This window comes from Chiloscyllium plagiosum, unplaced genomic scaffold (genome assembly GCF_037043375.1).
Source record: "Chiloscyllium plagiosum isolate Xiang-an unplaced genomic scaffold, Cpla_swu_hap1 HiC_scaffold_25, whole genome shotgun sequence".
NCBI classification, from domain to species: Eukaryota; Metazoa; Chordata; class Chondrichthyes; order Orectolobiformes; family Hemiscylliidae; genus Chiloscyllium; species Chiloscyllium plagiosum.
The window spans coordinates 10,441,726-10,457,943 of record NW_028270163.1 but is presented as its reverse complement, the minus strand read 5'-3'; the positions used below and the strand labels follow the sequence as shown (position 1 = coordinate 10,457,943).

General features: G+C 39.8%; 1 protein-coding gene across 1 annotated transcript in view; it reads left to right on the top strand.

The window, feature by feature from the left end:
• Nucleotides 1-16,218, top strand: part of mpripb (myosin phosphatase Rho interacting protein b) — a 333,783-nt gene that overhangs the window by 189,993 nt on the left and 127,572 nt on the right. Inside the window, exons 5-8 of the mRNA XM_088000357.1 lie at nucleotides 5,007-5,010; nucleotides 7,221-7,328; nucleotides 11,346-11,387; nucleotides 13,001-13,057. Coding sequence (XP_087856483.1) covers nucleotides 5,007-5,010; nucleotides 7,221-7,328; nucleotides 11,346-11,387; nucleotides 13,001-13,057 — 211 coding nt within the window. The remainder of the gene's footprint in view (nucleotides 1-5,006; nucleotides 5,011-7,220; nucleotides 7,329-11,345; nucleotides 11,388-13,000; nucleotides 13,058-16,218) is intronic.

Below are 16,218 nucleotides of genomic sequence, written 5' to 3'. Positions count from 1 at the left end.
TATACTTTGTACATAAATGCATGAAGACATTGACTGTGTTTGGACTTAATGTCTTTCTCCCTTTCTTTCTTATTTTGTTGCTGTGTCAGCTGTATTGCCAAGTATTTTGCAAACACCGATGTTTTCCTCTGCTATTCTCTCTTGGTTCCCATGCTACTTGTCCTTCCTTGATCCTGGTCTCAATATTTCCAAATGGCAATCTGTAACTTTAACTCACTAGCTTTGTTCACTATACTTCGTGCATTCATATGTATGGATGTTAACTCAGTTTTGGACTTCATTTCTTTCTCCCTTGTTCCACCTGCATAACTTGCTACTCGCTGTCCTAGTACCAGTAGTATCTCCAAGTACTTTTTGTGAATTCTGCTTATCTTTTCTATTATTTTCTCTTAGTTCCCACACTCCTGCCAAGTTAGTTAAAGCCTTCCAAACAGCATTAGCAAAGCGTCCCACAAGAAACTCAGTCCCAGCTCTGTTCAGGAGAAACCTGTCCAGCCTGTATAGGTGACATCTTCCCAGAGCCTGATCAAGGAATCTAAAGCCCTCCCTCCTCCTCCTCCATCATTTCAGCTATGCATTCATCCGCTTTATGTTGCTACTTCTGTAGCCCCTTGCACATGACACAGGGAAAATTCTGGAGATCACTGCATTTGAGGTTCTGCCTGCTAGCTTCTACCAAAGTCCCTAAATTCTGATTGCAGGACCAATAGTCCTTTTTGTCATGATCATTAAGTATTTCTGTGGCTCAGGATCTATGTTCATCCAGAAACTGGTTTTATTTATTCAGGTCATTTTTTTTTAAACTGGAAGGGTGACCTCCATCTAGTCAAGCAAATAGTTGATTGATTAAGGGCAAAAGACACTGCTCAGCACGAAGTACTATGTTAATGGTAACCTAAAATCATTGCAGATATGTGCAAGATATGGAAAAAGTGAGGAATGCAGACGCTGGAGATCAGTCAAGAGTGTGGTGCTGGAAAAGCAGAGCACGTCAGGCAGCATCCGAAGAGCAGGAGAATTAATATTTCAGGCAAGAGCCCTTCATCAGGAATGAGGCTTGTGAGTCGAGAGGGTAGAGAGACAAATGGGAGGGTTTAGGGCTGGGGGGGGAAGGTAGCTGAGAGTACGATAGTTCGATGGAGGTGAGGGTAATGGTGGTAGGTCGGAGAAGAGTGTGGAGTGGATAGGTAGGAAGGAAGATAGGTCATGAGAGCAGTGCCGAGTTGGAAGGTTGGACCTGGGATAAGGTGGGGGGGGTGGGAGGGAAAATGAGGAAACCAGTGAAGTCCACATTGCCGTGTAGTTGGAAGGTCCCAAGGCGGAAGATGAGATGTTCTTCCTCCTGGCGTCAGGTGGTTAGGGTGTGGTGATGGAGGAGGCCCAGGACCTAAACGTCCTTGGTGGAGTGGGAGGAGAAGTTGGAGTGTTCATTCATGGGGCGGTGGAGTTGACCGGTGCGGGTGTCCCAGAGATGTTCTGTGAAGTGCTCTGCAAGTAAGCATCGTATCTCCCCAATGTAGAGGAGACTGCATTGGGAGCAATGGATACAGTAAATGACACGTGTGGAAGTGCAGGTAAAACTCTGATGGATGTGGAAGGCTCCTTTGGGGCCTTGGATGGAGGTGAGGGAAGAGGTGGTGCAGGTTTTGCAATTCCTGTGGTGGCAAGAAATGTCGGCAGGAGGGGAGGGCGAGTTGGTGAGGGGTGTGGACCTGACAAGGGAGTTGCGGAGGGAATGGTCTTTACGGAAAGCGAATGGAGTGGGAATGGAAATATATCTCTGGTGTTGGGGTCCGTTTGTAGGTTGCGGAAATGGCGGAGCATGATGTGATGTGATATATGTGGAGGTTGGTGGGTAGGTGGTGAGGACTGGGAGGTTCTGTCCTTGTTGTGGTTGGAGGGATGGGGTTCGAAGGCGGAGGTGCAGGAAGTGGATGAGATGCGCTGGAGGATATTATTGACCATGTGGGAGGGGAAATTATCGTCGATATAGCCCAATCTCTCTCATTTATAGTTGTAAAGATTCTCATGTTGACTAGCCTCTCTAATTTTGCATTGACCTTTGGTCTAATTCATAAGGCACTCATCCAGCATTGCAACATTTTGTTCAATTCTCATTGTTGATTTTCAATTTGACGGAGATCTTTTCCATGCCACTCAAAATAATGTTTTTTTTTAATTTGTGATCAATCGATCTCTGAATCTAGCAAATGATTTACTTCAGCCCAGTTGAGTTTGATTTTCTCCAACAATGTTCTTTCTACTAAGACTAGAAAACCTCCTGTGGTAATGTGTAAGGACAAACCTTCAGACTCGCTGCAACTGAAAATTCACATTGATACAAACTCTTAAGGTATCTCTTAAACTGGACTAGGACTGTATACAGGTATTGAGGGTTGTAGCACAGTGTGACTGCTCCTTGTGATGGGCACACATTTCGGTGAAGCCATTGCTTCGGTGTCCACCTCCATTGTTTGTGGTTTGCCATTCAGCAAGGGAGTGACCCAGTGTCAGTTGGTGTTGCCAGTACTGGCTGATATCTTTGATAACATCTCCTTTTTGGACTGAGAGTCCAGACTTGTCCCCTGTGTAGATTTTTTTCTACTTTTTTTAAACTCTTTGGTTTCTGTTTGCTCTATGTTAACATGTTTCTTCTTCAAACACACCCATTCAGTGTGCCCATTTTTTCCCCCATACTGCTTTGTTCATGCAATTTATTGTTGCATGACCTGTTTTACCACAATAACAGCTCTGAGTCTATATTGGCACTCATCTCTCCATTGCCATTTTGTGAATTCTCTTGCTCGATCTTATCTGTTTAGCTTCTTTGGCTGGTAGTTCCGTCAAAACTGCTATTTCCAGTGCTTTCTTTTAGGTTCCTTGCCATCAATAATCTCTCCTGCATTGCTTCATATCTTAAACCCACACCTCTAATAGCATCGAGTTAAGATGTTTCTGAATTGCTAATTTTAAACTGCTATGAACTTGGAAAGAGATTCACCGTCATGCTCGTTTTTAGTAAAATCTGAACGTTTCCACAATCACCAATAGTTTTGGTGAAAAATGGTTCTGTAGGATTTGTACTATTTATATAGAGTCATAGGGGTTTACAGCTTGGAAATAGACCCTTTGGTCCAATTCGTCCATGCCGACCAGATATTCAAGATAAATCCATTCCCATTTGCCAGCATTCAGCCTATTTTCCTCTAAATCCTTCCTATTCTTATATCTATCCAGATGCCTTTTAAATGCTGTAATTGTACTTCGTCTGGCAGCTCGCTCCATACACGCACCACCCTCTGCATGAAAAAGTTGTCCCTTGGGTCCCTTTTAAATTCCCTCTCAGCCTAAACCTATGCCCTCTGGTTCTGGACTGCCCCACCCCAGGGAAAGTCCTTGTCTATTTACCCTATCCATGCCTTTCATGATTTTACAAACCTCTAAGGTCACCCCTCAGCCTCCGACAGTCCAGGGAAAACAGCCCCAGCCTATTCAGCCTCTACCTTTAACTCAAACTCTCCAACCATGGCAACATCCATGTAAATCTTTTCCGAACCCTTTCAAATTTCGCAACAGTCTTCCAAAGGAGGGAGACCAGAATTGCACACGGTATTCTAAAAGTGGCCTAACCAATGTCCTGTACAGCCGTAACCTGACTTTCCAACTCCTATACTCAATGTACTGACCAAGCATACCAAACGCCACCTTCACTATACTATTTACCTGCGACTTTCAAAGAACTATGAACCTGCACTCCAAGGTCTCTTTGTTCAGCAATACTCCCCATTAAGTGTATACGTCGTGACCTGATTTGCCTTTCAAATATGCGGCACGTCATATTTATCTCCATTAAACTCCATCTGCCACTCATTGGCCCATCTGATCGAGATCCCATTGTACTCTGAGGTAACTTCTTTGCAGTCTACTTCATAATTTTTGGAAGCTGGCTTTTCTGGCTGCACCAGACTCCTCAGTGTGTGATAAGTTTTCCAGCTCTAATACTAAGGAATGCAGGGACAATGATATCTGCTTCAATTTTGTTAGCTTGAAGAAAATAATGGAATCTCTGTGGAGGAGTTCCAGCTCTCTCTCCATCATAAAGTCCTACAATGCCAAACATTTCCCACTTTCTAAAATGGAAAGAGCCTGATAGCACCGTGTACCACAAAAGGTTTAGCACTACCTTGCTTCTCCCCATTTAAAATCAGATATTCCTGAGATGGTCTGTTTTTTTTGAACTTACACTTGTATTCAACTGTTCAGGAAGGAAAGTTAGATTAAGCTCTTTCCTGTCTAAAATGGCTAGTGGCACTATCCTAGTCCACCATGCTTGCGCAAATACATTATGCTCAGAGTAAGGAATTATAGAGTCATACAGCATGGAAACAGACCCTTTGCTCCAACTGGTGCTCATCGATCAGACATCGGAATCTGACCTAGTCCATTTGGTCCATTGTCATCTAAACCCTTCCTATTCGTAAACCCATCCAGATGCTGAGTTGCTCATTTAATGTAGGAAGGAGAAGGACTTTCTTGTCTGAAGGTAGTCAATCAATGGATTCTTTACTGCAGAAACCTGTCAAGCTGGTTCATTCAGTATATTCGAGGCGGAAAGATCTTTCTTCAGTCAGAGAATCAAGTGTTCTGGAGAAAAGGAAGGAACATGGAATTGAGTATTAGCAGATCAGTCATGATCTCCACTCATGGTGGAGCAGAGTCAGTGTGACAAACAGCCTGCTTCTGCCCCTACATCTTATGTTCTCAGATCTCGAATGTCAAGGTGAGATTGTTGGATTCTTTCATGTTGGAGATGTTCATTGTCTGACATTTGTGTAGCATGAATGTAACTTGCTACTTATCAGCTTTTATTTGGCTTTCAATGTTTAATGGTTTGAGTCAAATGTGGTTCTTTGATGCCTTCAACAGTTGTTTTACATTTCAAATTTCCAGCATGTGCAATACTTTGCTTTTGTTTTACTATTAAGCAGTGGTTGTCTTTTTTACAGAGATGTAGGTATACTATGAAAATTAATTGGAGCTGAGTTATGGAAGTAGTTTCTTGGAATGTTTTGCTGTAAATAGGCTTGGGCACAGTTGGGCTATGGAATTGTTAATATGGTCTGTAGCTATGTTTGACAATAAACATCAAATAACAGAATATTGTTTATAGCCCTGGGGCTTGATATCTCTGTTTTTCATTAATACAATGTTTTACATTCTTCCCTGACTTAAGTACTAATGTATACTAGATTTTGTTCCAATAATTGAACCATGAGCGTTTCTAGACCCTGTTCGGATTAAAAAATTGAGCTTTTAAATACATGTATCCATCCCTTTTAAAGCAATGTTTTTCCATCGTTTAAAGTATTTTATGAACTTATGACCCAAACCTCTGGTGCCAACATGCATGGAGGAATGCAAGCAAGTAGGCTATCAGGTTTTGCTTCTCACCTTTTCAAGAATCATGCCAGAGAATGGTTGAGATACTGGGTCTCCAGGGTAAAGGACGAAATGAACATTTGTCCTGAAGTGAGCCTCGGCATTATTGTCTTTAGTATAATCATAATAGATTATAATGACTGAGTGAAATTGATTTTAAAAAAAAAACAAAAATCCCCAGAAGTAACTGGTTGTGTGTCGTGAGCACATATATCCTTTTGCTGTAACTTTATTTTTTCCATTTTCTATTCACTCTACTAGGCCCAAGCACAAAGTAACCATCTGTTTAAGTTTCATATTCTTGCATCAGTTTTAAAAATAAAAATCCAGTTCAAACTGTGTCTCAAAATGGCAAGTGGCATGAGCTGAGTGATCAACAATACAGCTCATTGATGGGCCAGAATTGTTTTTCCTTCTGTAGTGAAAGATTTTATAGCAACAAGTGCTCATTTTTAAAATCTGATCCGTTGACAAAATATTTTTTAAAGTCTTCTGTACATTCTACAGATTTGACAGATTGTTCTGCCATGACGCACGTTTCGATAAAGAGAATTTGCTGTCATGCGATTGATGAGTTGGGGACACTGTTTCTGAAGCGTGAATTGGTGATAATGCAATTCGGGCCCCATTAGTTTAAATGGTGCTACTATTATGTGGTTTTCTTATAACACGGGATTGCAGAAGAACAGAATTAACATGTTATAGCACAATTGACTGCACTTTAGTTTTTGGAACAGATAACATAGTAGAAGCAGTCTAACTCTGAAATTTGAGAACCTCCACACAGTTTGAAAAGGATAGAAACTATTTACTTGTGCACATAGTTTATTTTTGTATAGATTGCACAATTGTATTCCAAATTCCATTGTGGTCCACTGTTTAGAGGGAATAATATAATTTGAACAAGTCACAATATCGTGCAGTTGTTCATTGCTTTTGTAAATTTAGTTCTTAATTCCATGTCACTTCCAATTTTCTGTGTGTTGGCAAGTGTCCACCGAGTTGATTATAATTATCATTGTCAAGTATATCCTGTTATGTCCTGCTGTGTGAGATGACCTTTGACCTTATTGAGCAACAAAGAGTGCAGTGAACTCTCTGTGGCTAAAAATAAAAAATAGTATTTTCCTACTTTGTGATTGTCAAGTTCATGTAACTGAATCAAAATTACAGGACCATTTGGCTTGTTAAAGTCAGCAGGCCTGAAACGCTCATTAATGTGACTTTCAAGCAGTTCACCTGCCATTAAATAAAGTTCCAGATGGTTAATGCAGCAGGCAAAAACACTTCAAATTTTCAGAAGATCTATTTTTGCAGGGTCTGAGTATTTTATAGGCTGGGTTTGTTCTTAACTGGGGTTACTTCTGATTATTATTATTATTATTATTTCCTGTGTTGATGAGGCACTATTACATTGCAAAGTTCTCATTCAATGCCTCTTCTGCTACTCATCAAAAAGAGTAAACATGCAATCTGTGGTGGGGACTTGTAATTGCTCCTGAAGTGCTGCCACCTGTCCAAATTGATTGGCATATGCAAATTTTTAAAGGGATCAACTTCCTAGATTTTTTGCCTCCCTTTCCCTGCAGAAGACAGTAGATCTGAATTGAATGGAAACTAATTTTTTTTAAGTGTAAGATTCTTTGTAATCCTGATTTTATTCAGATGTACAGAAATGGGGTGTAATGAAGTTTGGTAGAGGAATTGTCATTTTTTTAAAGTCATGAATGGACATTTCAATTGATGCTATATTTTGTTTTAACTTGATACTTTCCTTTTAGGAAATGAAAAAGAAACCTGTCAGAGAGCAGCGTTTTCATTCTTCTGCTATACCTCCTCTTCGGCGGGCAAAATCCCTTGACAGAAGAACAACGGAATCCATTATGACGGTAAAACTGTTGTATTAACATTTTTGTTTGTAATTTTTATATATCATCCTATTATATTGCAGAAATTACAATCAGAAATCTGACTAAAATTTCTCCATCAATTCAGAATTTATCAAGTTAACAGTGATTAGTCCAGACCAAGAAGTACTCTTGCCTCCAATCATGTACTGCATCCAGTTAACTAATGTTAGCTTGAATAGTTGTAGATTTTCTATATAATTGGTTTCAGTGTCCTTTGATTCAAGAATGGAAAAAAATATTAAAGTCCCATGCTATCCATTGACCTTTTTAAGAGAGTGTGCATGTATGGGCTGAATCTACATCGCCTGTGATATTTTTGAATAATCTGATGCATATGACCACCACCACTTGAAAAGGGTGTTGGAAGATAGCCAGAATCTCTGAATCCTTACTCCTGCACAAGAAAGTTTTCATACACAGGAGGAGAAGAGAAGATTGATAAACGTAAAACGTTGATGAGTGAGCATTGCAATGGTTTTTTTAATGTTATTACCTAGATAGCATTGCTTCATTGTCAGAACATATTTGTTAAATTTATTGTGAAAAGAAGCACTAAGAAAAATCCAATGATTATGGATTAAATACATTTCCACAGCTCTGTATCCAACCTACCCAAAGCAACAAGACAAGGATTTAGGGAAATCTTACTGATCTCTTGATAGAATGTATGTATCTGCTATTAATGCCGAAAGAAGCCTGGAATGCAGTTTGGCAATATGTCGCACTGCTATGCTGTGTATTCTGGAATTAGATCAAGTTGATTGTCCATGCAACAAGCTTGCATTCTGGATCATTACACTTCTTAAATATTTTAAGAAAGCGAGTTTTAAAAATATTTGTAGCATCTGGTTGAGGTTCTGGATGTATGCTTGCTCATTGAACTGGAATGTTTGTTTGCTGACGTCCCGTTACCATACTAGGTAACATCAGTGAGCCTCTGAAGCACTGGTGCTAGTGACCCGCTCTCTATTTGAGTTTAGGTTTCCTTGGGTTGGTGTTGTCATTTTCTGTTGTGATGTCATTTCCTGTTCTTTTTCTCAGAGGGTGGTAAATTGGGTCCAAGTCGATGTCTGAGTTGGAGTTCCAGTTGGAATGCCATGTTTCCAGTAATTCTCGTGCGTGTCACTGGCTCATTCTAAGATGGATGTGTTGTCCCAGTTGAAGTGATCTCCTACTTCATCTATATGTAAGAATACTAGTGAGAGTGGGTCATGTCTTTTTGTGGCTAGTTAATGTTCATGTATCCTGGTGGCTAGTTTTCTGCCTGTTTGTCCAATGTAGTGTTTGTTACAGTTCTTGCAAGGTAGTTTGCAAGATTGGCATTCCAACTAGAGCTCTATCAACGAACACATCAACTTAGACCCCATTTACCACCCTCTGAGAAAAAGAACAGGAAATGGCATCACCAACCCATGGAAACCTAAACACACAAATAGAAAGTGGTTCACTAACATCAGTGCTTCACTGGAGGCTCACTAATGATGTTACCTAGTATGATGACGAAACGTCTGAAAATGAACCTTCCAGCTCAGCGAGCAAACTCACATCTATTTTCAGATTAAGCTCTCGTGAATGATCTGGATAACTGCTCTTATGTATTTCTCATCCACATGCTGCACTCAGTAACAACATCCGAAAACACAGTGCCAATTTCCACATAAATGCTGATGACACCAGCTCTACCTCAACGTCATCTTTCTCACTCTAACATTGTCTCTAAATTGTTAGGCTGCTCGTACAACAGCCAGTATTAGATGGGTTGAAAATTTCTCCAGTTAAATGTTAGGAAGACTGAACCTTTACTCCCCCCACAAACCTTCCTTAGCTATTGCCTCCATAACTATCCTTTGCAGTTGCTTAAGGCTGAACTAGATTGTTCGCAGCCTTCATGTTCTGTTTGACTGAGCTTCCAACTACATGCCACATAGTGACAAAACTACTGCTTACTACCTTGATAGTGTTGCCTAAGTCGTCCATCCTGCTCAGCCTGTTTCCTGCTAACAATTTTATGCCTTCCTATCTCTGGCTTTGGCCGTTCCAACACATTCTTGGCTGGCCTCTGTCTTCCAAATCAGCTCATCTTGAAACTCTGCTGTCTGTGTCATAATTCACACCAAGTCCGGTTCAGCCATCATAAGTAATGATGTGAAGGTGCCTGTGTTGGACTGGGGTGGATACTTCACCTGATGAAGGGGCAACACTCAACGCTTATGATATCATATAAACATGTTGGACTCTCACCTTGAACATCTCTAATTCATGCAATCTTGTCCAGCGCAACAATCATTCAAAATATCTGCAATCTTCCAATTCTGGCCCTGAATATCTCCAGTTTTAATTGTTGCAGTGCCGATTGCTATGCTTTCAGCTGCTGAAGCCCAAACTTCTGGAGTTCCCACTCTATCTGTCTCCTTTTAAGACTTTTTGTTTAAAACTTGCTCCCAAGCCCAAACCTTAAGGTCAACTGCCCTAACACCCCCAATAGTAACTGTGTGTCAAATCTTGTTTAGGCCTCCTAATGGCAACTTGGGACGTTTTTGGTACTTTCAAAAATGCTGTTATAAAGCAATATATTATTGCTTTATAAGGATGACATATAGAATATAGTAAATAAATGTCGATCAGCCAAGGCAACTCATTTTTCAATTGGGAGCCATGGACCAGGTTTGCTGAGGAGGGGCAACTTACTACTCCAGCCCTTCCTTTATGGTAGAAGGGAGCTATATATCAAGCAGCACTTCAAACTGATGTCCTGTTTTTTTTGTGTATTGATCGGTAGGTTATTCCTCATTCAAGAAGCAGGACACAGCCAATTTCCATACGTAATACGCATTATAATAGAATTGTCTTTCTGTGATTCTAATTGTGATTTGAAATTATTTTAAATGTGCATTTGAGAATCCTGGGCCTTTCAGAATTATTTACTGCATCATTTATATTATCTCTAAAACAAAGTCACTGTTACAATTCAGTTTTCTCTACTGTAGAGTTCTTTTCGCAGTAGTGCAAACTTTCACATTACCTCTTCATCAGAATTGTATACATAGGACAAAGACCAATATTATAATAATATGGGTTGATCTTAAAATAACTTTCATTGGTGCTCTTCCTGATTGACATATTAGTGCGGAAATTATTTCTGAAATTGAATCTGGTACATGTCTCCTTTTAACCAATACTGGATGTTGCGGCTTTGTCCTTGTTGTAGGTTTTTGCTACATTAATATTGCAGATTTATCATGTAATTAAGGTTCAGATATTTACAGGTTTAACCTCCAAAAGATAATGCATTAATCATTTTAGGAATGTGATCTGATCTAGTTTGCTAAATGTCTACATCATCATTAGCCATTAATAATTTATAATGTTGAAAGTCCTATATTCAGAACGTTTTGAGCAGGAAGTGACCATTCAAGCCTTTTTAATATGCTTGAGTCTTATCCCAATGTATTTGTCAGCAGTCGTTATCCAGTAATGAGAACTGAGTACCTGACCAAAAATGCCTGACTTTCTTTTCCTCTCTGGGAGGCAGCATAAAAATGGTTGGTTCCTGTGGCAAAAGAATGAGGATAATTGGCGATATAAATTAGCCCTCATAGAAGATTCTCAAGGAGCTTGACAGGGAAAACCCTGAAGTTTATTCCTGAGGAACCTGGGATGGGAAGAGGAAGGAGGCAGATGCACACTCTCAAGATGAGGCAATCTCAATTAGGACTGAAATGAGAAATTTATTAAATACGGAATCTTTAAAATGTTTCACTCCAGCAATCTGAATGTGCTTCATTATTAATTATATTCACCACTGGGCTTGATTAAACTTTTGATCTCTTTGGAGATCAAGGGAGATGGAAAGTAGGCAGGAAAATGGAGTTGAGGTAAAAGTTCAGTCATGACCGTATTAAGTGGCAGGGCTCAAGGGATTGAATTATCTATACCTGCTCCCATTTCTTATGTTCTTGTCTTCTCCTCTTTTCCATTCATTTGCCCTGCTCGCAGTCTGCATGGCTCAAAGATTTTACATCCAGACCAGTGGGCGAGGTAAATTTTGTCCTTTTGAATGCATGTTCTAAATGTGCATGTCTGTATATGTGGACAAGATTAAATATAAATTAAAAAGTTGTAGTTCTGCACAAACTAGCATTTTGTCTGAGCTTGCATTGAAATTCACCTTCAAGCTTTACTATGTTCAAGGTAATATACCAATGCAGTTTATGTTTCCCTATTTATCAGATCGATACTTTCAAATTCAGTCAGAAACAGCTTTTCAGTAACAAAGAGTACTCTGATGTTTTCGTGAAACTATAGATAGACTAGTCTCAAACTTTCAAATATAGCTACAACAAATAAAGCCTTATGCCCATACTGTTAAGGGATGTGTAAATTAGGTACATTAGTCAGGATAAATGTATTGGGTTGGGCAATGGTGTGGGCTTGTTGGGCTAAAGGGCCTGTTTCCACCCTGGAGGGATTCTGTGATTCTATGACTTGTAAAATAGCCCAGCTATTCAAGATGTCTTTGATCAATTACCTTTCAAAGTTTGTATCCTCAGTCATTTTTTTAAAAAATGTCAATTTTTGTTGATTGTTGAAGCTACAAGTTGCACTCCCTGTACAACTCTGCGCATCCCAATTTCAATTAATGCATGAGAAAGAGTTTATTAGAAAATTGTGGGATTTAATTCTTTTGTATTTATCAATATTAAAACTAAACTAACCTTCAATGCAGCAAAAAGCACTTGAAAAGAGATATGAGCTAGATGTTTCAAACATAAAACAGGGATGGATGAAATATGGGAAGCAGATTATTTAGCTTGGGCCATGTTTTGAAGAATATGAATTTAAAATTAATAAATATCAACATTTAGTGTAATTAGATTCCATCCCCCAACAAAAAGGTGGGACATATGACATCAAAAACAGCTAAAGTTTCTTAACTCTTTTTAAATATAAACTGAATAAATATTTGTTCATGAATAAAATTAAAGGTATGTTCGGTATTATATAGGTTTCCTGTAAAATTCAATTGTTAGCATCAAATAAAGCATATTGTAATGTTAACTTAATTGGCTTGGTGTTTATAAAGTTCCTTTGAGAGTGGGGGGAAGATCATATGTAAGTTTCATGTGTGTTTCTCTTGACATGGAAGATGCATTTATGCAGTATCTCATTACATCCTTAAAATTTGATGAGGTACTGTATAATTGGTTAATTGTTTTCTTGAAGTGTAATTAGTTATGTAGGTAAAGATGACAACCAGTTTGTACACAGCAAGCTCTTAAACAGTAACTGAAAGAAATATTTTACAGAACACTAAGAGCTCCCTACTCTCTTCCTTGCTTTGGAAACATTGATCATATATACAGGTAGACAAAGACTTGAATTCAAAGCATCACCTTTAATAATGTACTTTAATAGTTCTGTTGCTAAATGTAAATTATGTACTAAAATCCTGAACTGCCTTTTGAATGCTGAAGTTCAACTCCGAAGTAGGAATGCTGTGAACTGAGCCATACTGACATTTTTTAAGTTGAAATTATTTACCTTGTTCAGGTAATCAAATGTGGACATCAAGCAAGTTGTTTGTTATACATGGAGAATGAATTAAAGTGGTTGGCATTGTTTTTGCTAATATTCACCCTTTTCTTTTTTAGCCGGATCTCCTGAATTTTAAGAAAGGGTGGATGGTGAAGCTCGATGAAATGGGTCAGGTAAAAATAATTCTATTTATTTTACACATTGTTCGCGCATTCATTGTTGATGAAAGGTTACTTTAAGATGGAGGACAGGAAAAATCCAGGAGCAGCAATTACTGTTTTATGTGCTGTTGCATTGTTTTGGAAATTTGGAAAAGAAAAGTTAAAGCAACAGCAGTTTTAAAAGGGAGAAGAACAAACAAAGGAAGCGCATGGTGAGGTCAGTGCAGGAGAGAGAAAGAAATTGACACAGCAGTGAACTTGCACAGTTACTGCCTTTGCTGTTTGAATTCATGTATCGCTGGACATCGGAGTGCGTCTGAGAAAATTAACAAACAGTGAAATTCACAACTGATCTTGGAGGAGCTGTTCGGGTGAAGTTCACGGCACAGAAGCAGATAAGTGTATTGTTTTAAAGTGTGACCTACAGAAAGTCTGTAGTAGTGAGTAGAATGGGTTCTTTCTTGATTATATGTTTTTTGAGATAAGTCTCTTGATTAAACTTAAAATATAAGCCATAACTATTAATTTAATCTGGGGCAGTGTTTTGTAGAGGAATAAGTCGGAGTTATTTTCTGGGTCTGTAGATTGTGAAGGAGCAAAAATGGCCTTTAGTAGAGTGGTATGCGCTTCTTGTCAGATGTGTAGGAGTTCAAAGAGAGTCTGAGGGTTACTGCGGTTTATATCTGCCATAAATGCTGTTGGTTGCGAATCTTATCAGATCGAATGGATCGATTGGAGAGACAGTTAGAAACAATGAGGAATTTGCAACAGCAACAGTATGTGATGGATGGCAGTTATAGAAAGAGGGAAAAGTCTCAGATACAGTCACATAGATGGAGTAACTCCAGGAAAGGTAAGAGAGGTAAGCAGCTAGTGCAGGAGTCTTCTGTGGCTATACCCATTTCAAACAAGTATGCTGTTTTGGAAAATGTAGGGGTGATGGATTCTAAGGGGAACGTAGCACAAACAGCCAAGTTTCTGGTATTGAGACTGGCTCTAATGAAACAAGGGATACGTTGGGTTCCAAGAGATCAATTGTGTTAGGGGACTCCAGTCTGAGGTACAGACAGATGTTTCTGTGGCCAGCAGTGAAAAATCAGAATGGTGTGTTGCTTTCCTGGTGCCAGGATCAAGGACCTCTCAGAGAGGGTACAGAATGTTCTCAAGGGGGAGAGAGGCCAGTAAGAAGTCATTGTCCACACTGGAACCAATGACATAGGAAGGGAAAAAGTTGAGTTTCTGAAGGGAGATTAGAGAGTTAGGTAGGAATTTAAAAAGGAGGTCCTTGAGAGTAGTAATATCTGGATTACTCCCGGTGCTATGAGCTAGTGAGGGCAGGAATAAGAGGATAGAGCAGATAAATGCATGGCTGAGGAGCTGGTGTTTGGGAGAAGGATTCATATTTTTGGATCATTGGAATCTCTTTTGGGGTAGAAGTGACCTGTACAAGAAGGACGGTTTGCACCTAAATTGGAAGGGGACAAATATACAGGCAGGGAGATTCGCTAGAGCTGCTCGGGAGGATTTAAACTAGTAAGGTGCTGGGTGGGACCTAGGGAGATAGTGAGGAAAGAGATCAATCTGAGACTGGTACAGTTGAGAACAGAAGAGATTCAAACAGTCAGGGCAGGCAGGGGCAAGGTAGGACTAATAAATTAAACTGCATTTATTTCAATGCAAGGAGCCTAACAGGGAAGGCAGGTGAACTCAGGGCTTGGTTAGGAACATGGGATTGGGATATCATAGCAATTACCGAGACATGGCTCAGGGATGGGCAGGAATGACAGCTTAATGTTCTAGGATACAAATGCTACAAGAAGGATAGAAAGGGAGGCAAGAGAGGGGGAGGGGGGAGTGGCATTTTTGATAAGGGATAGCATTACAGTTGTGCTGAGGGAGGATCGAAAAGTTGAATTTCTAAATTGGAGAAAGGCCAATTTTGACAGTATTAGGCAAAAGCTGATTGGGGGCAGATGTTTGCAGGTAAAGGGACAGCTAGAAAATGGGAAGCCTTCAGAAATGACAAGAATCCAGAGAAATTCCTGTTAGGGTAAAAGGAAAGGCTGGTAGGTATTGGGAATGCTGGATGTCTAAAGAAATTGAGGGTTTGGTTAAGAAAGAGAAGGAAGCATATGTAAGGTATAGACAGGATAGATCAAGTGAATCCCTAGAGTATAAAGGCAGTAGGGGTATACTTAAGAGGGAAATCAGGAGGGCAAAAAGGGGGCATGAGATAGCTTTGGCAAATAGAATTAAGGAAAATCCAAAGGGCTTTTACAAATACATTAAGGACAAAAGGGTAACCAGGGAGAGAATAGGGCACCTCAAGGATCAGCAAGGTGGCCTTTGTGTGGAGCCGCAGAAAAAGGGGGAGATAGTAAATGAGTATTTTGCATCAGTATTTAATGTGGAAAAGGATATGGAAGATACAGAATGTAGGGAAATAGATGGTGACACCTTGCAAAATGTCCATATTACAGAGGAGGAAGTGCTGGATGTGTTGAAACACATAAAGGTGGATAAATCCCCAGGACCTGATCAGATGTACCAAAGAACTCTGTGGGAAGCTAGGGAAGTGATTGCTGGGTCTCTTGCTGAGATATTGTATCATCGATAGTCACAGGCAAGGTGCCGAAAGACTGGAGGTTGTCTAATATGGTGTCACTCTTTAAGAAGGGTAGTAAGGACAAGCCAGGGAACTATAAACCAGTGAGCCTGATGTCGGTGGTGGGCAAGTTGTTGGAGGGAATCCCGAGGGACAGAATGTACATGTATTTGGAAAGGCAAGGATTGATTAGGGATAGTCAACATGGCTTTGTCCGTGAGAAATAATGTCTCTCAAACTTGATTGAGAGTTTTGAGGAAATAATGAAGAGGATTGATGAGAGCAAAGCAGTAGCTTTGATCTATATGGACTTCAGTAAGGCATTTGACAAGGTTCCCCATGGGAGACTGGTTAGCAAGGTTAGATCTCGCGGAATACAGGGAGAACTCTCCATGTGGATACAGAACTGGCTCAAAGGTAGAAGACGGAGGATGGTGGTAGAGGATTGATTTTCAGACTGGAGGCCTGTGACCAGTGGAATGGCACAAGGATCACTGCTGGGTCCACTACTTTTTGTCATTTATATAAATGATTTGGATGTGAGCATAAGAGGTACAGTTAGTAAGTT